Source organism: Schistocerca serialis, chromosome 6, assembly GCF_023864345.2.
Source record: "Schistocerca serialis cubense isolate TAMUIC-IGC-003099 chromosome 6, iqSchSeri2.2, whole genome shotgun sequence".
NCBI lineage: Eukaryota > Metazoa > Arthropoda > Insecta > Orthoptera > Acrididae > Schistocerca > Schistocerca serialis.
In genome coordinates, this window is record NC_064643.1 from 172,929,541 (window position 1) to 172,953,893 (window position 24,353).

Below are 24,353 nucleotides of genomic sequence, written 5' to 3' on the forward strand. Positions count from 1 at the left end.
CAGCTACTGCCTGGTCTGGCTGCTGACGAGTCCTCTCCATTTGGCTCGGTCCTCCCACCACTTTTCTTCCTCCACTTGCTGCCGGGTCACACCTCTCCTTTCACTCCCATTTTCCACCGTGTTCTTGAGCGCCCTCTATGTCTTTTCCCATCCATCTTTAGTTCTTCCATAATTTTGGGGAGTCTATATCCATACATCCTCTTAACATGCCCATACCATCTTAATCTCTTTTTTTCAATTTCTTCTCTCATACTTTCTTGTTTAAGGCCCTTTCTAAACTCTACATTCCTTACTCTGTCCATTCTTGTTTTTCCCGTAATTGCTCTGAGAAATTTCATTTCCCCTGCTTGCAGTCTGCTCCAGTCCCTTTCTGTCATTGTCCATGTTTCTCCACCATAGGTGACAATAGGGAAGTAATAATTTTTATACATAAGGAGTTTTGCTTTTTCTGAAACTTCAAGTGTTTTATTGCTTGGTAGAAATTGCCTCTCTTCTATAACCTCCTATTAATTTTGTTGTTTATTCTTCCATCCCTAGATATTTCACTCCCTAAATAAGTGAAACTTTCTACCACATTGAGGGGTTCTCATCCATGGTAATATTTGCGTTGATCCCTTTCTCTCTTCCAAATACCATTACTTCACTCTCATCTTTATTTAATTTTAATTCATATCTTTTCATTATTTCCTTCCAAGCATCAAGCTGTAATTGTACATCTACCTCTTTATCATCTTACAAAAGATACCTACAGCAAAAAGTGCTTGTCAGATTGCACAGAACTGAGATACTCAAGACAAACTAGAGTTTCTTTATGGGATTCGAGGACTCACTTTAAACAGAAATAGAGACATTGAAGGAATTCGTACTGGACAAGAAAAAGTAGTCAAAAAATCTTTTTGGTCCAAATTGTAGTGAAGAAGGAAGATACAGTCGAAGAGCAAATAAAGAAATTGAAAAGTGTACTACCGTTTTCAAGGATATGAAAAACTTATGTCAGCATGTATTACGATATGACAGTGGAGCACTCTTGAGGCACGACAATATTTACTGCACCTTCTTTCTTTTTAGTACCTCAGCATGCTTTTCGCAATCTCAGTTTAGCATCAATGGCAGCGGTGGTGTAAGCGCCATACTGCGAGCTGGCTAGCACAGTGTGTGGAGTAGTGATGGGGAGCTCGTGAATGAGTCGTTCAAACGAACGCTTCACTTCCGTGAAGTGTGAACCAACCACTCAATTTCAATGAACTGGTGCTTCAAACTCTTCACAGATAGCACACTCCACACTTTTTTCTAGTTCACTCACTCTCTTCCCCTCTCCCTCACTCACGTCACTCATCCTCCCTTCACTTCAGTCCTCCCTGTGCTGCTTGCCGACGAATCGCGCGGTGTTTGTGGGGAACGATAGGTTTTGGATGGGTGGGGGAGGTGAGGGGCGAGGGGAAGGCAGCGTCAACTGCTACCTGCAGTGCTGACATCATTACCCGTGACTATTTGTGCAGTTATACTTCCCGTCTACGGGTAGCCTATCGTTGGCAGCGCTTGCAGACAAATGAATATTAAAGATATAAACGAAGGGGCTTGCTGTGTGAGCACGCACAGTCAACATGAAAATAAAAGGTTTGTTAATAACACTGAAAGAGGGATTTTACCTGAAATCGTACCAATGACTACAGGTGACAGTTTACGTTTTGAATCTGGAGGGTTATTATTCTCAACAAAAATAAAATCTAAAGGAAAACTTCTGAATAATTACTTAACGTAGGTATATAGACTGTGACAGTGGTAAACGTACTCATTCTATTTTGGATTAAATTTTACAAGGAACATAAAATTGGACTGCATTTCGTTGGTAGCCCTATTTTTCAGTTCATGAATACAACAAATAATATTTCATTTGGCAGATAAAGACTTTTTTGGACGCTTCATGAGGAAATTTCGAGCAAGATTAAATGCAATACCTTCTTTATATGTGACAGGCTTCTGTGTTTATCTTTTCTTTGTCCACTTCGACCATGCTCTATTTAAGTTAACTCAGACGCTGTAAGAGCGTAAAACGTTGCGTGCACGTTACTGCATAGTTCGGCCATCTGTTGGTAAAATTATGAAGTATTACGAACCTTTAATTGTACGAGCGAGGCGAAGCGAGCGTGGCAGCGGCTGAGCGGCGAACTGGGCAACTTTGACAGGCTTCCGTACTTCACGAATGAACTACTTCATTTGAACGCTTCACGGCAAAGGGTGAAATGAATGAAGTAGTTCACTGGAATGAACGAGTTCGACCCATCTCTAGTGTGGAGTGTACAGTAGCGGACACCTGCGCGTTTTGCGGTGGTGACGTGTGACGCCCTTGTTGACAGGAGCGCTGTGTCGGCGGTGGCGCCTGCCGTGGTGGTGCCCAGCCTGCTGCGACTCCGTGCTCGCGGCTACGGGGCCGCCAAGGCCATCCCCACGCTCATCATCGCCGTCTCCGCCATCGACGACGGCGCCTCTGTCGCCATCTTCGGCGTCATCCTCAGCGTCATCTTTTCGGAAGGTACGCCGGTGATTCTGTATCTTTATCCAGGTCGCTCGTATACTCCGTCCATCACAAGCGCAACTCTCATGTAAACATTACTCTACGACTCAGGGCTGAACAATTGGCCGGTTTTGAGCGCGAGTACTCGCGTCTGCTCAGGCACGTGCTCGCGAGCAGGTGCAAGGTCGCGGAGTAGGGAGGGAGGGGTGGGAGGGGAAATGCGCGCGCACGTTTGACTGTGATCTCGCGTTCTTAGCAGATTTAACTAGCCATCTGGATGCTTTGAACATTTTACTACAAGGTAAAGATCTGCTAATTACTCATTTCATAGATCGAATACGAGCTTTTAAAATGAAATTGACACTTTGGGTGAGTCAGCTGGAAACAGGAAACCTAGCTCATTTTCCGAAATTATCATCCATGCAAGATGTTCACAAAGACTGTGAACGTCATTCACATAGTTTAGTTGATCAGCGCTTTCAAGATCTGACAGCACCAGACAGTGATTTTGGTCTGTTCTCTCCATATTCAGCGCATATTTAAGAGATTCGTCCTGAGCTGCAGCAAGAATTTATTGACCTGCAGTGTGACAGAGAATACAGAGACACATTTCAGAACAAGAAAAACATTTTGGAATTCTACAGACACTTCCCTCAGGATAGATTTCCTCGTTTTGCACAAACTGGCAGCTACAATAATATCAATGTTCGGTTCCACGTATGTTTGTGAAGAACTGTTCTCTGCAATGAAATGTAACAAGACGCGCTTGATAAACGCATTGTCTGATCGAAATTTAAACTGCACGCTGCGCCTAAAATGCACAAGAACAATTACTCCGAACATAGACGCAATTGTAAAGGGCAAAAAGTGCAAGATAACCGAAAATCCCACACTTCAGTGACACCTTTTATTGTGTAACAGTTCACAAATTAATGCGAATGTAGAGGCATACACTAAGCTAATACAATTTTGTGGCATGTGTACATTCTCCTTTATTTGTTTCATTTGTCGCAGTAATAATTCGTGAGTGATATCCCTGCAGGTGGCCGCGGATTTACATTGACTGGCGGCAGCTGTTGTGTGCCCCACGTGACTCTCCCCACTCTCCGCTCTGGTCCGGTAGTGGGGGTAGCGTGCTCGCGCTGCTCCGTGCTCGCGCCTTGCTGCTCACAGCTTGCTCCGCGAGCACGTATGTCGTGAAGCCCTGATCTACGTATTCTTCCATGTTTGCTGGAACAACATTGGATTTTGTTTCACGTGGGTCAGAAGAAAAGCTGTCTCGAGTATAGTCAGGTACGATAACGAGGGTACGTTTTATGCTGTGCATTGAGCGAATATCGACTCAGCGATGATAGGGGGCAACAGCTTTACCGGCACATTTAACCTGGAAAGCACTCGCTGTGGCGCGAATCTGTATCGTTCATACCGATCGGTGCAGTAGGTTAGCTTTGGTAGTGACGTCATTTTCGGTTCTTTATCCGAAGTTGCTATTCTGTAAGCTTCTCAGACCTGTTACCGATCGTACTCGCGCAGATTTTTCGACAACTGTACCGAGAGGAACTTCGTGGCAGATTAAAACTGTGTGCCGGACTGAGATTCGAACTCGGGACCTTCGCCTTTCGCGGGCAAGTCCTCTACCACCTGAGCTACCCAAGCACGACTCACGACCCGTCCTCACAGCTTCACTTCTCTCAGTACCTTATCTCCTACCACACAAACTTCACAGAAACTTCTGTGAAGATGTGAGTACGGGTCGTGAGTCTTGCTTGGGTAGCTCAGATGGTAGAACACTTGCCCGCGAAAGGCAGAGGTCCCGAGTTCGAGTCTCGGTCCGGCACATAGTTTAAATCAGCCAGGAAGTTTCATATCAGCGCATACTCCGCTGCAGAGTGAAAATCTCATTCGGTACCGAGATGTTTTAGATTTCGGTATGGCTCTCTCGTTCGGTTCGGTGTGATTTATTTACATCTAGAATTCCTTATCTTAGACATATTGAGCGGTTTTAGCTTCAGATTTAGTGATTGTGTTACTGAAGAATCACCAGGATGCGCCTGGGAGTTCATAACCTACAATTTTCCTTTGTTAGAAATATGGTTTTGTATTGTTGTCACTGTGAATGATTGTAACATAAAAAAACAGTTTCGGTCAATATTCTTACAAACTACTTTTTATTACTATGTAAATATGTATTGTTATGTAGTTAGGAGTTTAAAAAATCATTAAATTTCAAAAGGTCGGCTCTGCGTACATATATAGCATGAGTGTGAGCTGAAATTACTAGTGACTTCGCATACTTTTTTCCGCAAATGATTTATGTATTAATTATCGAAACGCATTTAAAACTTTTAAGTAACAATGCAAAGCAATTTTGTGTAGCATGAAAGAGGAAACCTTTCAAAATTTCAGGCATTTACTGCTTACTGCTGCATCATTTGGCAATGAAGTCAGCCTGCGTCTTTTTTGACTGGAATTATGTGGAATAAAGTGCAGAAGGCATGCGAGTTCTAGTAGCCCAGTGGAAGCCAGTATGGTAGCTCAGCGTGTTCGGTCACAGGGTTAGGTGCCGTGTGTTATAAAAAGAAAACTGACTGAATGTATCAAAGACGAACTTCAATGGATGTCGTGGGACATCCACCCCAAACAAATACAACAAAAAATTGAGATCAACGAAAAAAAAGTGGGTAAGGCAACAGACTGCTGTGTGAAAGGTCGCAGGTTCGCATACCGCTGGATACGAAAATATTTTTTCCACTTTCTGTTTGTAGCACATTCTGAGACTCCGTTAATCGTCGAAGTTAAGCATTTTTCTGAAATATTCGTTGTTATTTACACGTAAGAGCGTGCTTTGCTCAGTAATGAGTATCTTCGATTTCGTGACTTCCAATGTTTAACAAATGAAAGATGAAATTGCTGTGCATGAACCAACTGACAGTGACTTTTGTACTTTTTCTTGTTACAAATAATTCACCATTTTTTCTGAAATGTAGAGATTTCCGAGCGTGTGGTCTGACAGGAATCTAAGAGCACAATTTAAAGAATGGCAGGATCGCAGGATTCGAACCTGCGACCGTAGCAGTAGCGCGGTTCCGGACTGAAGCGCCTAGAACCGCTTTTTTTCCGTTTGTTCGTTATTGATCGTTGTGTTTGGTCATTGCGGACGTCGCAGTACATCCTGTTAAAGTTCGGTGGTTGATCGCTCCACTCAGTTTTTTATTACAGAGGCCAACCGGCTCTCTGACCGAACACGCTGAGCTACCGTGCTGGCTGTACCGCTCGGCCGCAGCTGCCGGCGGCGTGTGCTTGTTGCCGTATGTATATCTCCCATGTTTTTTTCCGTATTAGTGAAGGTTTGTAAATGGTTAACCATTTTAACCACACTTACCATCAGATTTTCAAACGTCGTCGTCCATGCACTCATGTGACAATTATCATTATCCACAATGAAGAATATTGTATACCAATAATCAATAATTACACCGCTTTTTAAGTGATAGACCTCCTAACGGAAATCTGTAGATTCAAACCGTACAGTGCAGTTGTCAACGAAGTTAAGAAAGGCTATGCTAATTAGTTTGAGAAACAAGAGTCTGGTTAGGAGAAATGACTGCATGTAGAGAAGGAAAAGTGCTTTCATCCCAATGGAATAACAAAAAAAACTACCCATAGTGATGGTATGCAAATATACACTGAAGAGCGAAAGAAACTGGTACACCTGTTTAATATCGTGTAGGGCCCCCGTGAGCACGCAGATGTGCCGCAGCACGACCTGGCATGCACTCGTCTAATGTCTGAGTGCTGGAGGGAACTGACACCATGAATCCTGCAAGGGCTGTCCATAAGTCTCTAAGAGTACGAGGGAGTGGAGATCTCTTCTGAAGAGCACGTTGCAAGGCATCCCAGATATGCTCAATGATGTTCACGTCTGTGGACTTTGGCGGCCAGCGGAAGTGTTTACGCTCAGAAGAGTATTCCTGGAACCACTCTGTAGCAATTCTGGATGTGTGGGGTGTCGCATTGTCCTGCTGGAATTGCCGAAGTCTGTCGGAATGCACAGTGGACATGAATGGATACAGTGACCAGACAGGATGCTTATGTACGTGTCACCTGTCGGAGTCGTATCTAGACTATCAGCGGTTCCATATCACTCAAACTGCACACGCCCTACACCATTACAGAGCCTGCACCAGCTTGAACAGTCCCCTGCTGACACGCAGGGTCCACGGATTCATGAGGTTGTCCCAATACTCGTACACGTCCATCCACTCGATACAACATGAAACGAGACTCGTTCGACCAGGCAACATGTTTGCAGCCATCAGTACTCCAATGTCGGTGTTGACGGGCCTAGGCGAGGCGTAAAGCTTTGTGTCGTGCAGTAATCAAGTGTACACGAGTGGGTCCTAGGCTCTGAAAGCCCATATCGATGATGTTTCTTTGAATGGTTCGCACGCTGACACTTGATGACGCAGCACTGAAATCTGCAGCAATTTGCGGAAGGGTTGCACTTCTGCCACACTGAATGATGCTCTTCAGTCATCGCTGCATGATGTTTTTCCGGCCGCAGCCATGTCGGAGATTTGATGTTTTACCGGATTCCTGACATTCACGGTACACCCGTGAGACAGTCGTACGGGAAAATCCCCTTTTCATCGCTACCCCGGAGATGCTGTGTCCCATTGCTCGTGCGCCAACTATAACACGACGTTCAAACTGACTTAAGCGTTTCCTACCGCAGCGCCGTATTCTGCCTGTTTACATATCTCTGTAGTTGAATATGCATGCCTATATCAGTATCTTTGGCGCTTCAGTGTATAACTACAACAACTAATTTTCATATGCTATACTGCTGCGATGAATTGGTTTGAAATTAACAATCAGGCGGATGGATAGCCAATTAGTGGATCCTAATTTCGATTACAGATGAAATAGGTTTAAGTGTTCTTGTTTGTCGCTCCCAGACGTGAAAACAACTTTTATTTTATTTTATGAGGTTTAGGGATTGCAGCCGGATCATGTTGACTGCTTGCCACAATATTTCGGCTGGCAACCGTCCAGCCATTTTCAGGTGAGTATCCTTGGCGGACACTCACCTGAAGATGCATGGACGGTTGCCAGCCGAAATATTGTGGCAAGAAGTCAACATGATCCGGCTGCAATCCCGAAACCTCGTAGAATATTCGGTACGCCGGCAAAACTTGAAGAATCACAACTTTTCCTTTCTTACACGACATTCGTCGGACTGTATTCTGCCAAGTACAGGTGTACTGACGCCATGTTGCAGGTGGTCTGGCGTTCCGCATCACACAGGGCCCCGCCTCCATTCTCGGTGGTGTCGGCTTCGGCGTGCTGTGGGGGCTGTTGGCCCGGTGGGTCCCAGAGAAGGACGACGTGAGTACCACATGTACCTGTAACTGCTGTCACACTCATACTGGGAGGCTGTAATGAAGGTGCACCTACCCACAGACGCCCAGTGCGGACTGTAATTTTCGTTGTTGTTGTTGTGGTCTTCAGTCCAGAGACTGGTTTGATGCAGCTCTCCATACTACTCAATTCTGTGCAAGCTTTGAAAGGTATGTGCTGAGATTCGATCAGGATAGAGCCAGTGAAAAATGTCGATAGTTCCCAACCGCAAGGTTGGACGAGAAGTACATCTTCGAGTAGTAAGATCTTTGACAGCTAACAGAGCTAGGTGCACGCGGTAAAAGTTTGAGTAGTGGTGAGGAGATGCGCAGAGACAGCAGACGTGTTTCGGGTCGGAGCTAGATGCCTGCAGGAGGCAGCCGGGTCGTGACAGCATCAAAGTAAGAATTGGCGCTACGCACATAATAAGCTATATATTGAGCGAAACTCGGCACATACCTGGGGAAACTAGAAAGATTAATTAATAAAATAGGTTTTCTTTGGTTAAATAGTGTCTAAAAGCTAGATAGAAATCCCATTGTTGATGCAACAAGCGTTTTGTGAATCTTTCTCGTAAATCCATGCTATAGAAGTTTTTTTTTTTTTTAGTTTTTCACATGTGCCTTAAAAGTTTGAACAATAAATATTTTTTAGATAAAATTAGAGTTTCATCTCACACCTTATGTCGTTCTCCGCATCCTGTGCTTGCATTGAACCAAAAGGTACATTAAAGTAAAGTTCCCATGAGTAAAGCTAATAATTTCATTTATCAGAGTAAAATAATCTATATGCCATTGCACAGCTGGCAAATTATGCAGATCAGTACAGAATTTTTATTAAGTAACAAACAGGACCAAAATGAGTAAAGTTATCTAGAATGACAATTTTATGCCATTGCACTACGGCTGAGTTGAATATATGTTTTATAATCGGCTAAACGGGAAGGAGTGCACGAGCTAAGTCCACAGTCGCAGTCAGATGCAGGTTGGTGACTTTCATTTATTTTTACCACTAAACTTTCATGCAGTCAGATGTGTATTTTGAGTATTAATTTTCCAACGATATATTCATGCAGTCAGATAAAGTTCAGTTCAGTTAAATACGCAGTCAGATGCAAGTTTTATTAAAGACTAAAGCAGTAACATACAGTTCAGTCTAGTTTAAATAGAGAATTTTTATTAACAACACTTTCAGCTTCTTCATCTCCCAATACCTACTACAACGTACATCCTTCTGAATCTGTTTGGTATATTCATCTCTTGGTCTTCCTCTACGTTTTTCACCCTCCACGCTGCCCTCCAATACTAAATTGGTGATCCCTTGATACCTCAGAATATGTCCGACCAACCGATCCCCTCTTCTAGTCAACTTGTTCCACAAATTTCTCTTCTCCCCTATTCTATTCAGTACCTCCTCATTGGCTATGTGATCTACCCACCTAATCTTCAGCATTTTTCTGTAGCAGCACATTTCGAAAACTTCTATTCTCTTCTTGTCTATACTATTTATCGTCCACGTTTCACTTCCATACATGGCTACACTCCATGCAAATACAGAAACGACTTCCTGACACTTAAATCTATACTCGATGATAACAAACTTCTCTTCTTCAGAAACGCTTTCCTTGCCATTACCAGTCTACATTATCGTATGGCAGCAAAACTTGGGAGATATGGTAGTGCACAACCGATGTACGCTAGAAAAAAAGTTAGTTCCAATTTAGGCCACCAGGCGCAAATCTGGCGCTGTACAGCATCTCGTCGACGTCTCCGGTGCTCATACTGAGCAAACTGTGGAAGGTGTGATTCATAATAAAATCAACATAATGCCTTTCTCACTCGCTTGACGTTTTTTCCCCACGTCCCGTTCCTAATAAATTACACATGGAAACATTTCTATACGTCTTCTTCTTGCATTCACGACACAGTATCTGCATCTGATGGCCATGATCGAAAATAATTTTTTTCCAGCGTAAATCGATTTCACGGTTTGTTAGAATATCTGTCAAATCCGCTGCCATACGAAAATTACAACCCACTGTGCTCCTCTGTGAGTAGCTGGAGATACATAGCTTAGGAATTACGTGAATGTCTGTAGCATGTGCTAAAAGAACGACGTGCAAAAATAAAAAAAATAAAAAAAACCGATAGACCGAGGAATTGTGAGGGTGTCTTGAGGAAGTCACGCCCTGAAACGTCATCTGACACACTGATGAGCGCGTAACTTATACGGGTTAAAGTCAGCAGAATGCAGGTGCAGACCCCATCCGCGTATTGTTCACTCACAAGGGTAAACTCTCCATCGCTCCCCCTCCGCCCTCCGCCCCTCTCAGATTTTGTTGTAAGACAGCCCAGTGGATAGCCCATCAAAAACTGAACACAGATCAAGCATGAAACCAGGAAGAAGGTGTACTAAACTGTAAAAAAAGGAAAATATAAGTAGAAACAGTGAACAATCCAAGAAAAAGAAGTGTAATAAACAGCAGCCCGAAACAGCAGCGGCGTCGTGGTAAAGTGGTCATGGTGTAGAACTGCTAACCGGGCGAGCCGTGTTCGAAATTTCTTTGTGGTATTTATTTATTTTTCACAACATTATGAATTGGCCATCCGCTCATTGAAATGTTTGTTCTCGTTCTGTAGTCTTGCCAGTTGTCATACTATACATTGGTTATAGAATATGAGTCATGCGGTAAGAATACATTACCGTTGCAAGTAAATATAATGAACAGGGAGCGCAGGCGGGATACCACATGGAGGTCTTGCAGAAATGAAAACAACAAATAAATGGGTATGAACTGCGTTACAACAAAGGAATTGAAGTGACAAGACTTCCAAACGGAACGCCACTTCAAAATCATTAAAAACGTTTTGACAGAGCACAGAAAAATCGTGTGATTGTGAAACTGTTGCGTTCATATGTCGTAGCTTATGTGACAAACTATTGTGTGTTCATCATTTCGTTGGGAGTGATCACATTCATATTCATACGTACACCTTAATCGGGCAAAGAGACATATCTCACTCACTTACTAGTCGTACAAATTAGGTGCATCGATAAGAGTTTCCTGTCATACGACACACGTGCTGTCACTAATGCCGTGTATGACACACCAGACGTGTTTTCCGGTGGAGGATTTGGTTGACTTGTCGCCTTGTCAGCAAACGTTTGCGTTTCCCATTCGAAAGCCTCTTCCTTTCGGCTGCTAACAAAGTAGTCGTACAGATTCAACCCTCATTATACCTTACATCTCGCAGTTAGAAATGCTGTTACACAGGCACGAATTTGAATAAAGCGAAAAAAAGAAAAAGCCACAAGTCAGGCTTGAATGCTTCTCCCCCGGTTGGTACTCCAACACCGTAATCAGTTAATCACGACCCCACTTTGCTTCCTGATTGCTCTCTATTGCTCATCTTGTGCTTGGACAGTTCACTGCTTCTACTTTTGCTTTTTTTTTTTTTTTTTTTTTTAGAGTCTACTACACCTTCTTCCCGTTTTCATGCTTGACCGATGTTCAGTTTTTTTAACAAGCTGTCCACAGGGGCCTCTTACCACTAAATCTGAGAGGGATGCGATGGGGAATTTCCCCTGCAAGCTGCACTGTGCGAGAGAGCTAGAGATGGAGAGAGGTAGGGAGGAAGGAGGGAGATAGAGAGAGAGAGAGAATGAGCTTAGCGGAAGTTGACGAAGATGACCGTTACTACGTCGCCTAATTACACACCGCCTAATTACACATCGCCCGCTGAAGGGGAGTGAGGCACGACCGTGTGGAAAACGTGTGACAGGGAACGAATGCCTGTCACTACATTTCCCCGCACGGATGCAGTGCTCCAATTAGCACCTGTCACTAGACCAGCACTTCGGCAGCAAACGTGGGTTGAAACGCTGTCACTTCTGCCGTGACTGCGCTTTTCGCTCTCTGCAGTGATGTTGTACCACGTGTGGACGCATTAGACGCCGCGAATGCCGTCAAGTCTGTTCGGCGGAAGTACTACTTGCGGTTAATCAGCGTCGCAACTCAACGTCTGCAGCTGGAAGGGTGCCCTAGCAGCAGGCATTTTCCACTGTAGCGTTGTTGGGTGACATTTCTAGAAATGGGTTTCCACTCTCAGTTTGTCCCTCAAGATGTCTTCTGTAGGCTCTCGTTGTTTGTTGGTGTTTTTGCTACGCTCTCTTAGGCGAGTAAAATCAGATGTTAAACTATGTCACATTGACCAGGATTTTTTTTAATGTCTTACATTCTAGTAGGAGGTAACATTGGTCAAATTAGGAGAAAAGTTTCCATAGCGATACATTCAGAAACCAGTAACTGTTGACATCTGGGCAAATCTGTTATGTAGAAGCAGACACTATAGGCATTGCTGCATATGTTCAGCACTCATTCTACCACATACTTCAGCCCTTCTACGCAGTGAACCATGCACTCTTTGAAATACACCCAGCCCCGTTCGAACTGCATCACATGCGCTGGTCACAGACTCCTAACGATGCACATTGTCAATGGTTTGAGCGTACACCAACAGCTTTAAGGCCTGTTTCACACTGGGACACTGGTGACGGCCGGCCGCTGTGGCCGAGCGGTTCTAGGCGCTTCAGTCTAGAACCGCGCGAATGCTACGGTCGCAGGTTCGAATCCTGCCTCGGACATGGATGTGTGTGATGTCCTTAGGTTAGTTAGGTTTACGTAATTCCAAGTTCTAGGGGACTGATGACCTCAGCAGTTAAGTCCCATAGTGCTCGCCGGCCGAAGTGGCCGCGCGGTTCTGGTGCTGCAGTCTGGAACCGCGAGACCGCTACGGTCGCAGGTTCGAATCCTGCCTCGGGCATGGATGTGTGTGATGTCCTTAGGTTAGTTAGGTTTAACTAGTTCTAAGTTGTAGGGGACTAATGACCTCAGCAGTTGAGTCCCATAGTGCTCAGAGCCCATAGTGCTCAGAGACACTGGTGACGGTGGCCAGTGATGGTCATTGGTTCAAAATGGTTCAAATTGCTCTGAGCACTATGGGACTTAACATCTATGGTCATCACTCCCCTAGAACTTAGAACTACTTAAACCTAACTAACCTAAGGACAGCACACAACACCCAGCCATCACGAGGCAGAGAAAATCCCTGACCCCGCCGGGAATCGAACCTGGGAACCCGGGCGTGGGAAGCGAGATGGTCATTGGTGACTGTGGTAAACGCTCCTGGATCACTGGTGTCCGACACCGCAGGTGTTGCCAACTGATTAGTTAGTGAAATGGACTCGTACAGGGGTAGCAACTAAATTTTGCTAGCCCTTTATGGTCCGAAAAATAATTTGAAAAAAGAACATACAACTTGGGACGCCCCCTTAGAAAAATTAATAAATTACTGTGCTGGTAAACCTCTTACATTATTTGATTTTCAAACAGCTAAGCAAAACTGAACGTACTCAGACATTTCTCTTTTTACTTATTCTGATCAACACTAAACTGACACACAATATTTTTAGCGCAACGCAATCTGACTTTAAATAATTCCTACAAAAGAATGGCCCTGACTAACAATATTGTATACCTTTCATGAATCACTTTCCTCACAAAAATCTTCGTTACTCGAACTACTGCAACACAGCGAGCGCCAATACTGCCAGCTAAATAAAAGATTCAAACTATTGAATTCACTAACTACTGATAAGCATAGTTAGCAAATGAAAGATTTTGATAGAGAACAATGTATTTACCTTAATAATGTTCAAAAGTCATAATATATATACCAGTTCATGACATCCAGTCTTACAAATTTACTCTTTCTGTCGGACACACGTCCAGATCATCCGCTCTCAAAACTCCATCTCTCTCCCCACATCCACCACTGCTGGCGGCTCACCTCCAACTGCGCAACGCTACGCGCTGTTAACAGCCAACTGCCCAAATTACAACAATGCTAACCAGCCACAGACTGCACACAGCACAGCCAGTGATTTTCATACAGAGCGCTACGTGGCGTTACCAATATAAAAACCTAAATAGCCTTCTTACAAACTTACCAATTCTGATTTTCTCATACATGCTCGTCTCATCGAAACCAGGCACAAAATTCGTTATAATTTCTTGCCGCGCATTCGTTTTCATCACTCTGTTGCTGCAGTCATCGCGTTTCACATCCCAAATAGCAGGACGACCCTCTACTTCACTTACAAAACCTTTCGTGTTAATCAAATCTAAACTGATGGCTACAATGTGTAGAGTATAATGTACAATGAAAGTTTCGCGTCACTGTCTCAGAAATGACTGCCTGTCGGTTGCCAAATCTGCAGCTCTGTGTCTGTGATCTGTGTTCCAGTGTGAACATTTCAATTGAAACTAATGCGTGTCTGGTGGTGACTGCTGTAAACAGTGACCTTGTCCATCACACGTGGCGAGTGTGAGTCACTGCTGGGTCACATTGGCTGGGTGAGGCGGTGTAGTGTCCCGGTGTGAACGCTCCAGTTCAGACGAATGTTTCTCTGTCGGTGACCGTCGCTGGTGACATTCACCAGAGTCCCAGTGTGAAATGAGCCAAAATGTACCCATAGCCAGAATTCATAGCCAATAACGAGGTCATGCCACCAATCCTCACTGATCAGTCCATCGGCCATAAAACGTTGAGGTAAGATCCTATCTCGCGATCTATAGAAAATGGCTTCATACCTTGCCATGTATAAACCAGGCGCTGTCTTTCTGCTTATGTAACGTTGTCCGGTAGCGCTGGTAATTCATCGTGCGGAACAGCAGCTATTATGCGTTTGGTGAAGTGCATGGCGTGATGTCTCACCTCCATGATTGCTCGAGAATTTTCGTCTGCCCACATGCGCGTTTCTTGTGGAACCTGCTTCACCTGCAAATAAAATGCAGGCTGTGAGCTCAGGATCTCCAGCAATCTTTTGTATAAGCCATTTGCATAACTCTAATCAGGCAGTGTGGTCTCTTGGGTGAAGAGCTTGGATGAATTCCATATGGTAGGAATAAAACAACACTGTCCATGAAGAACTGACCACTAGCTGATGTGGTCCACGTCGGCTCGAAGTTACAAAAATTGATATCTAGGTAGAATGTGAATAACAACTTCTTTGGAATGAAAGAAACTTACATTCTCCTTCTGAAAAGCGAAACGCCCCTTCGCAACCCCCTCAGATTTAGTGGTAAGATTGCCGAGTGCATAGCCCGTCAAAAACTGAACACAGAACAAGCATGAACGCGAAGAAGGTATACTGATCTGTGAAAAAAGCAAAGTAGGACTAATGAACGGTCCAAGAACAAGGCATGAAATAAACAAGACCGTGTAACAGCACCGGTGTCGTGGGTAAGCGGTTATGGTGTTACTCTGCCAAGGAAAAGAGCCTTGTTCAAGACTCCCTCGTATCGCCGGTTTTTTTTTTTTCTTGTCCGTCTGGTCATTGAAATGTTTGTTTTCGTTCTGTTGTCTTGGGAGTTGTCATACGATACATTCGTTATAGAATATGAGTCATGTGCAAGAATACGTTACCGTCTCAAGTAAATGTGATGAGTAGTGAGAGCAGGCGATATAGCATATAGACATCTGACGGAAATGAAAATAATAAATGAACGGGTGTGAGCTGTGTTACAACATAGGAATTCAAGAGTCGAGACTTCCAAAACGGAACACAACTTCTGAGACGTTCAAACATATGTTCTGACAGACCACAGAGAAACAGTGTGATTGTGTAACCGTTGCGTTCACTTATCGCAGATTATGTGACAAACTACTATGCTTCCATCATTTTCATGGGAGTTGTCACATTCACAATCACACGAACACCTAAATCGGGCGAGGAGGCATATTTGTCTCACTCACCAGGCGTTCAAGTTAGGTGCGTCGATAAGAGATCTTCAACAACTTACACACGTACTGTCACTAGTGCCGTGAATGACACCAGACGTGTTTTCCGGTGGAGGATTCGGTTGACTTGTCGCCTTGTTATCAAACGTTTGCGGTTCCCATTCGAAAGCCACTTCCTATCGGCTGCTAATAGAGTAGTTGTGCAGAATGAACTGTCATTATAGGTCCCTGCCTTACACCTCGCTGTTGCACACGGACGTGACACCACGACACAGACAAAAATTTGAAAAAAGAGGGAAAAAAAGGATGGTGCGAGGCAGCCGGCCGCTGTGGCCGAGCGGTTCTAGGCGCTTCAGTCTGGAACAGCGCGGCCGCTACGCTCGCAGGTTCGAATCCTGCCTCAGGCATGGATGTGTGTGATGTTCTTAGGTCAGTTAGGTTTAAGTAGTTCTGAGTTCTAGGGGACTGATGACCTCAGATGTAAGTCCCATAGTGCTCAGAGTCATTTGAACCATTTTTGGTGCTAGGCAGGTTTGTATACTTCTTGCCCGCTTGGTAGTCTAACACGGTAGCCGCTTAAACACGCCATTTTGCCGGCCAGTGTGGCTGAGCGGTTCTAGGCGCTTCAGTCTGGAATCGTGCTGTTGCTACGGTCGCAGGTTCGAATTCTGCCTCGGGCATGAGTGTGTGTGATGTCCTTAGCTTAGTTAAGTTTAAGTAGTTCTAAGTCCAGGGAACCGATGACTTCCGGTGTTAAGTCCCATAGTGCTCAGAGCCATTTGAACCATTTGAACGACGCCATTTTACTACACTTCTTGTTCTTGGACCGTTCACTGTTTCTATTTTGCTTTTTTTCACGGTCCAGTACACCTTCTTTCTGTTTTCATGATTGATCTGTGTTCAATTTTTGAAGGGCTATCCACTGGAACCTCTTACCACTAAATGTGAGGGGAGTGCTATGGGGAGTTTCCCTTGTGAGTAGCGAAATAGAGACTTAATTGCGAATTCTCTTTGAATTGAATAAGGAAAACAAGTTCAGTGGACTCTCAGCGGCGGAAGACTATAACACCACAGTTCTGTAGCGCCACAATGCAGAGGCCACGCCTTGTTAGCAAGCTCGCAGCTCCATGTAACGTTGAAGGCGAAAATCGGAGGTCCGTAGACTGCCTCGCATCGGACAGTAGGCCATTGCAGGTTCCAGGACGGACTGTGATCAGTGGATCCCGGAGCGGTTGGCGTAATTACCGAGAGAACTCGTCCGTGGAGAGCTCGATGTGTACAGCCATTCCGTGGTTGTGCGCGGGCGTAAATAAGGAGAATCGTTTCAAAACCTAGTAAAAGCAAAGGAGGTCAAAATATCGTTTGATGCGTTTTCACCCCAACTGTAGTATGCTCGGGTCATTTCGCGCCTCTTCTGCTAGCGCCATCTCGCGACGCGGCCTGTAAGTGCAAGAATAGAGCCGCAGTTGCGGTAGTACAGTGTAGTGATGGGGAGCTCGTGAATGAGTCGTTCAAATGAACGCTTCACTCCTGTGAAGTGTGAACTAACCATTCAATTTCAATGAACTGGTACTTCAAACTCTTCACAGATAGCACACTCCACACTTTTTTCTAGTTCACTCACTCTCTTCCCCTCTCCCTCACCCACGTCACTCCTCCTCCCATCACTTCACTCCTCCCTGTCCTGCCTGTCGACGAATCACGCGGTGTTAGTGGGGGAAGATAGGTTTAGGACGGGTGATGGGGGTGAGGAGGAGGCAGCGTCAGCTGCTACCTGCAGTGCTGACATCATTACCCGTGACTATTTGTGCAGTTAAACTTCGCGTCTACGGGTAGCCTACCGTTGGCAGCGCTTGAAGACAAATGAATATTAAAGATAGAAACGAAGTGGCTATCTGTGTGAGCACGCACAGCAAACATGAAAATAAAAGGTTTGTTAATAACACTGAAAGAGGGATTTTACCTGAAATCGTACCAGTGACTACAGGTGACAGTTTACGTTTTGAATCTAGTGGGTTATTATTGTCAACAAAAATAAAATCTACAGGAAAACTTCTGAATAATTACTTACCGTAGGTATATAGACTTTGTGACAGTGTTAAACATACTCATTCTATTTTGGATTAAATTTTAAAAGGAACATAAAATTGGACTACATTTCGTTGGTAGCCCTATTTTTCAGTTCATGAATACAACAAATAATGTTTCATTTGGCAGATAAAGACTTTTTTGGGGGCTTCATGAGAAAATGCCGAGCAAGATTAAATGTAGTACCTTCTTTATATGTGACAGCCTTCTCTGTTTATCTTTCCTTTGTCCCCCTTTTTTTTCTTTATTGTCATTTTGAAACCTGTGTACAGGCAGGCCTGCAGCAGCATACTACGCCGCTCTTTGGCCGTAGAGAAACACAAAAGATAGAAATGAAGACAATTAGAGAAAAAAGATGGTGGACATATAAACGGAGCCAAACACTTTTTAAAATACAAGGTGCCGTTCACGGGCGTAAAGTCCAAGATAAAATTGTTCAGACACTTGGACACAGACAGAAACGCCCTTTGTCCTCTTCGACCATGCTGTATTTAAGATAAATCAGACGCTGTAAGAGCGTAAAACGTTGCGTGCACTTACTCCATAGTTCTGCCATCTGTTGGTAAAATTGTGAAGTATTACGAAGCTTTATTGTACGAGCGAGGCGAAGCGAGCGTAGCAGCGGCTGAGCGGCGAACTGGGCAACTTCGCTAGGCTTCCGTACTTCACGAATGAACTACTTCATATGAACGCTTTACGGCAAAGAGTGAAATGAATGAAGTAGTTCACGGGAATGAACGAGTTCGACCCACCTCTAGTACAGTGTGTAAACTTTTAGCTGGCAGACCTCTCCCTAGTCCTGAATCGGTAGAAGTCGGTAAACGTCGGGAAGCTTCGGTAGGCACGCAGTTTCGACTGCTGCCAACATTACGCAGCTGACTGTGTTGTACAAGGTAGCCATTGTCGTCTGCTTCGTTGTTGTTTTGCGCTCTACTGTTCTGCGTGTTTTTATCGTGCAGTTGTGCTAAACATTATCAAAATGAGTGAAGAGGCAGTTGCTGGCCCGTCTCGGGAGTCGCCAACAACCCCTATCGGTAGGCCTACGGTTAGAAGGAAACCAGTATTACGTAGCGATGCTCGCAAAATTATATTGCGTGCGATTGAATGGTGCAAAAGGGAGCAGAAAAAATTGCTTCACCCCATTTACAAGTCTTCAGTGAGAGCTGCTACATACACAGAACAAAGCATGCGTAGCATTGGAAGATTCAAACAGTTTTCCAAGAATCATCCTGGCGTATCACCACAAACGCCTGGCAAGAAAAGGTGAGTTTCCATTTCAGATATTTTGTTCGCGATCACTTTGAAGGAGCCCCCTATTTCGCCCGAATTACCTTATATTTCATTTTCCCTTGCTACTGGATTGCTTTGTATGGAAACATCACTGGTGACAGTATTATTTCGAAACACATTCATATTACAGTACATTTCCAAATTAAAAAAAAAAATACATGCAGTGCAGAAGGCATTTTCTTATAAATCTTTCTCTCTCTTTTAACTTAGGAAAAGAAGTGGAGAAATCGAAGTAATGATCGATGATTTCAACCAGCGTGTCATTCGCGACACGATAGCGGAATTTTATTCAGTGTGGAAGATTGTGCCGAGCCTGCGAACACTGCTTCCAGTTTTGCACGACAAAATAAGCTGGAACTGGAGTATTGTCTCCGCTGAGAAAAGTCCTTTTGTCCATCGGATTCATATGGCGTACGGTGGAAAACAAGAGGACTGCGTTGTTAGAACGTCCAGACATTGTGCACTGGCGATCTCGTTTCGTTGTTGACATGAAGAACTTCAGGGAAGCAGGCAGAGAAATACTTTACCTCGATGAATCGTGGATCGATAATAACTTAACGTTTAATGAATGTTGGCAGAGGAAGGGTGACTTACGTGAAGAGAGTGTCGTTGGTGTCACAACATGGGGGAGCGCATAGTAGACAAACATGCATACATTCATATATATATTTTAATGTACATGACGATTTCAGTTTCGTTTACGAACAACATTAAAGGGAGTTTTACTTGCAAGCCTTTCGTCTGCTTTCGTGTAAGGATGACGCGCAATTTGTAGTGCCGGCACTGTAACTGGTAGGCGTGCCTTGTCACCCCCCCCCCCCCCCCCCCCCCCAACGGCTCCTCAGCCCTCGCCAGCCAATGCTTGCTTCCTCCTCTCCCCGCGCTCCCCACCCAACTCTGCCGTCTTACAGTTAACACACTGTACCTAGCTTGCTCCTGTATGTGATGGAGACACTTTACATTTATAATGTCATCTCTCTTGGACGCCTATGTGCTACTTACGACAATTTTGTAAGGCCTGCGTATTATAGGCAACTATTAATATCACCATTGTTTGCCTTCATGTCGTAACCTGTATGTGTCCTAAGATCCGATGATGGCGGCTTTAGTTTCGCCGAAACCGGTAACCACAGAATAAAAAGAATTCCTGCGATCTTGGCTACCAGTTTATTGTTTTACAACCATCCAGATCGCTCCCACATGAGCACAATGTGCTCCCTACAAAATTCAACAATAGTGAGTTTTAAATCGAAAAATCGTTCCAGGAACGCCCCTTGGCTTGACCAACATACTCTGCAGTAATATATAAAGTCTCCGTACTCTTAGTTCAGTTCCATCAAAAACTGTTGCCACTGACAGTGGAATAATGCGTGCAACATAAGAAATTTTGCTGTTCAGATCTCCAATTTCTTCATGTGTTCCATGCCTGCAAAGTTAGTATAAAGTGTTTCTTGAACAGAGGACAATGAATTCCGTCTGTCGATCATTGCAATTTTTGGCTCTTTCATTTCCAACCGAACCTCTAAATTCCTTCTGCGTCGTATTGTAATGTCGTTTCATAGTAAATTTATAATACCCGCCGCCTGCGTGACTTCATAACACGTACTGAGAATTTTCATCTCTCTTCTATCATTCCCATTCATTTTTAAAGCCTTGTGACGAAGATCGCTAGACTGCCTCTTTCTGTGCAAACAGATAAGGCACCTGTGAATGTCCTCCACACCACAGACACATAGTGAAAGGTGAAAAGCGCAGTCACCACGATTCTGTTGAACTAAAGAGCGCCGTGCTGACCGAAAAATGCCGCACGGCAGCGCTAAGTGGAACGTCGTGCTGTTCCGACTGGTTCCGAGAAGCACCGAGGAAAGCCGAGCAACAGGCAAGGCTTCGGCCGGCCTGCACTCCACACTCGCTGCACGCGTAAAGTTCGGCACGCCGTGACTGGCCCTGCATTTAGGGAATAGAAGGCCTCTACTGCGCTATTTTACAAGCACAGTTTCTTTACGCTGTACGGAAAGACTGATCTTGTTCTCTTGACGTAGTGCTTGCGCAGCACAACCTCGAAGCGCCACCGTCAGTGCCCTGCAAATCACAATCATTTGCACATGCACAATGAACTGCACAGATACTGGCTTCTGAGCATATTAAACTCTAAGAAAATAAAAGAAAACGACACACCAGTAATGAATTATCCGAATGGGACGGAAATCGGTAGCTGTGATACAAATCTAGAGAGCCAGCCGGAGTGGCCGAGCGGTTCTAGGCGCTACAGTCTGGAACCGCGCGACCGCTACGGTCGCAGGTTCGAATCCTGCCTCGGGCATGGGTGTGTGTGATGTCCTTAGGTTAGTTAGGTTTAAGTAGTTCTAAGTTCTAGGGGACTGATGACCTCAGAAGTTAAGTCCCATAGTGCTCAGAGCCATTTGAACCATTTTGAACCATTATTGTAAAGTGAACTTGACAGGTACATCATGGGGTGCTAATCCATGCACTGTGAGCGCAAGCTTGCTTGCTCTATGTTATTCCACTGCTGAATATGCGTGTTCGGTATGGTACAAGCCCAGTCATGCCAGGAACTTACATGTGGCTCTAAATGAGTCTTGCCGGATTATCACGGGTCGCTTAAGACCTACTCCTGTGGACAAACTCTATTGCCTCACTGACATAGCTCCTCCTGAAATCAGACATGAAGACATGAGGTAGCTGCGAGATATGAGAAAAGTAAGGCTACAACGATGGAAGCCCATCCACTATATGGTCGTCAGCCCGCACATCCTAGGCTGAAATCAAGAAAGAGCTTCTTGACAACTACTGAGGCTCTCGTCGAAAATCCACATACTGCAAGTGTCTCGCGATGGCGGGAGAAATGTCGGTATTTGGGAGAATGGATGGCTCCAAAGGAAGAACTTCCTTCTGTACTGTTGTGTGCCTATTGTAAGACCTTCGGTACTCACACCATCAGATTATTTGACTTGTCGCTCTAACGAAGTAGGCGAGTGTCAGCAATATGTCTCCTGGTCTTATCGTGGCGTGTTTATCTTCTGCAGACTGAAACTTGACTACAGACTAATGCAGACTAAATCTAGAGACAAACAAATGACAACAATTTCAGAAAAGTTGGACAATTTCTTCAAGAGGAACAGCTTCACAAACTGAGGGTCCTTATGCAAGCAGTTATTGGGTCTGTAACTGATTCATAGAATTGTTGGATGTCCTCCTGAGCAATATAGTGCCAAATTCTGTCCAATTATGTCGTCAGAATCCCGCGATGATGGGAGAGCTGTACTCATAATGCTCCAAATGTCTTCATTTGGCGAGAGATCCAGCAGCCTTGCTGACCAAGGCAGGTTTCAGAAAGCACGGAAGCCGGCCGAAGTGGCCGTGCGGTTAAAGGCGCTGCAGTCTGGAACCGTAAGACCGCTACGGTCGCAGGTTCGAATCCTGCCTCGGGCATGGCTGTTTGTGATGTCTTAAGGTTAGTTAGGTTTAACTAGTTCTAAGTTCTAGGGGACTAATGACCTCAGCAGTTGAGTCCCATAGTGCTCAGAGCCATTTGAACCAGAAAGTACGAAGACAACCGATAGAAACTGTCGCTGTTTGCGGGCGAGCATTGCTTTACTGCGGTTTAAACCCAGGATGGCTTGCCACCACGAAGGAGAGCAAAGGAGAGTGTAGAATATCGTCGGCGTACTGCTGTGCTGTAAGCGCGCCGCAGATGACATCCAAAAGGGCCCTACTACGAAAAAAAATGGTACTTACGTCATCAGTCCTGATTGTCGCGCCGTGTAGTGGGCAACTACATCTACATCTACATGGTTACTCTGCAATTCACACTTAAGTGCCTGGCAGAGGGTTCATACAACTTCGCTACCATTCCACTTTCGAATGGCGCATGGGAAAAAGGAACATCTAAATATTTCCGTTCGAGCTCTGATTTCTCTTATTTTATTATGATGATCATTTCTCCCTGCGTAGGTGGGTGTCAACAAAATACCGTGTGATCAAAAAGTCAGTATAAATTTCAAAACTGAATAAATCACGGAATAATGTAGATAGAGAGGTACAAATTGACACACATGCTTGGAATGACATGGGGTTTTATTAGAACCAAAAAAATACAAAAGTTCAAATAATGTCCGACAGATGGCGCTTCACCTGATCAGAATAGCAATAATTAGCATAACAAAGTAAAACAAGGCAAAGATGATGTTCTTTACAGCAAATGCTCAATATGTCCACCGTCATTCGTCAACAATAGCTGTAGTCGAGGAATAATGTTGTGAACAGCACTGTAAAGCATGTCCGGAGTTATGGTGAGGCATTGGCGTCGGATGTTGTCTTTCAGCATCCCTAGAGATGTCGGTCGATCACGATACACTTGCGACTTCAAGTAACCCCAAAGCCGATAATTGCACGGACTGAGGTCTGGGGACGTGGGAGGCCAAGCATGACGAAAGTGGCGGCTGAGCACACGATCATCACCAAACGACGCGCGCAAGAGATCTGTCGGACATTTTGTGAACTTTTTTTTTTGGGTTCTAATAAAACTCCATGTCATTCCAAGCATGTGTGTCAATTTTTAACTCTCTATCTACATTTTTCCGTGGTTTATTAAGTTTCAAATTTATACTGACTTTTTGATCACCCGGTATTTTCACATTCGGAAGAGAAAGTTGGTGATTGAAATTTCGCAAATAGATCTCGCCGCAAAGAAAACCGCCTTTGTTTCAGTGACTGCTACTCCAACTCGCGTATCATATGAGTGAGCCCTATTGCTCGATAGCACGAAACGAGCTATCCTCCTTTGCACTTTTCCGATGTCCTCCGTCAATCCTACGTTGTAAGGATCCCACACCGCGCAGCAATATTCCAGCAGAAGAGGGACAAGTGTAATGCAGGCCGTCTCTTTAGTGGGTTTGTTGCATCTTCTAAGCGTCCTACCAACTAAGTGCAGTCTTTGTTTCGCCTTCCCCAAAATATTAGCTATGTGGTCTTTCCAAATTAAGTTGCTCGTCATTCTAATTCCTACGTATTTGGTCGAATTGACAGTCCTTAGATTTGTACGATTTATCGTATACCCAAAATTTATCGGATTTCTTTTAGCAACTATGTGGATAACCTCGCACTTTTCTTTGTTTAGTGCTAATTCCCACTTTTCGCACCATACAGAAGTTCTCTCAAGATCATTTTGTAATTGGAATTGATCGTCTGATGACTTTACTAGACGGTAAATTACAACGTCATCTGCAAACAATCTA

The 24,353-nt window shown here is 44.5% G+C and overlaps 1 protein-coding gene across 1 annotated transcript in view; it reads left to right on the forward strand.

Moving 5' to 3' along the window:
- The window catches only part of LOC126484724 (sodium/hydrogen exchanger 9B2-like), a 119,672-nt gene that overhangs the window by 72,963 nt on the left and 22,356 nt on the right, over window positions 1-24,353 (forward strand). Inside the window, exons 6-7 of the mRNA XM_050108318.1 lie at window positions 2,358-2,533; window positions 7,797-7,903. Coding sequence (XP_049964275.1) covers window positions 2,358-2,533; window positions 7,797-7,903 — 283 coding nt within the window. The remainder of the gene's footprint in view (window positions 1-2,357; window positions 2,534-7,796; window positions 7,904-24,353) is intronic.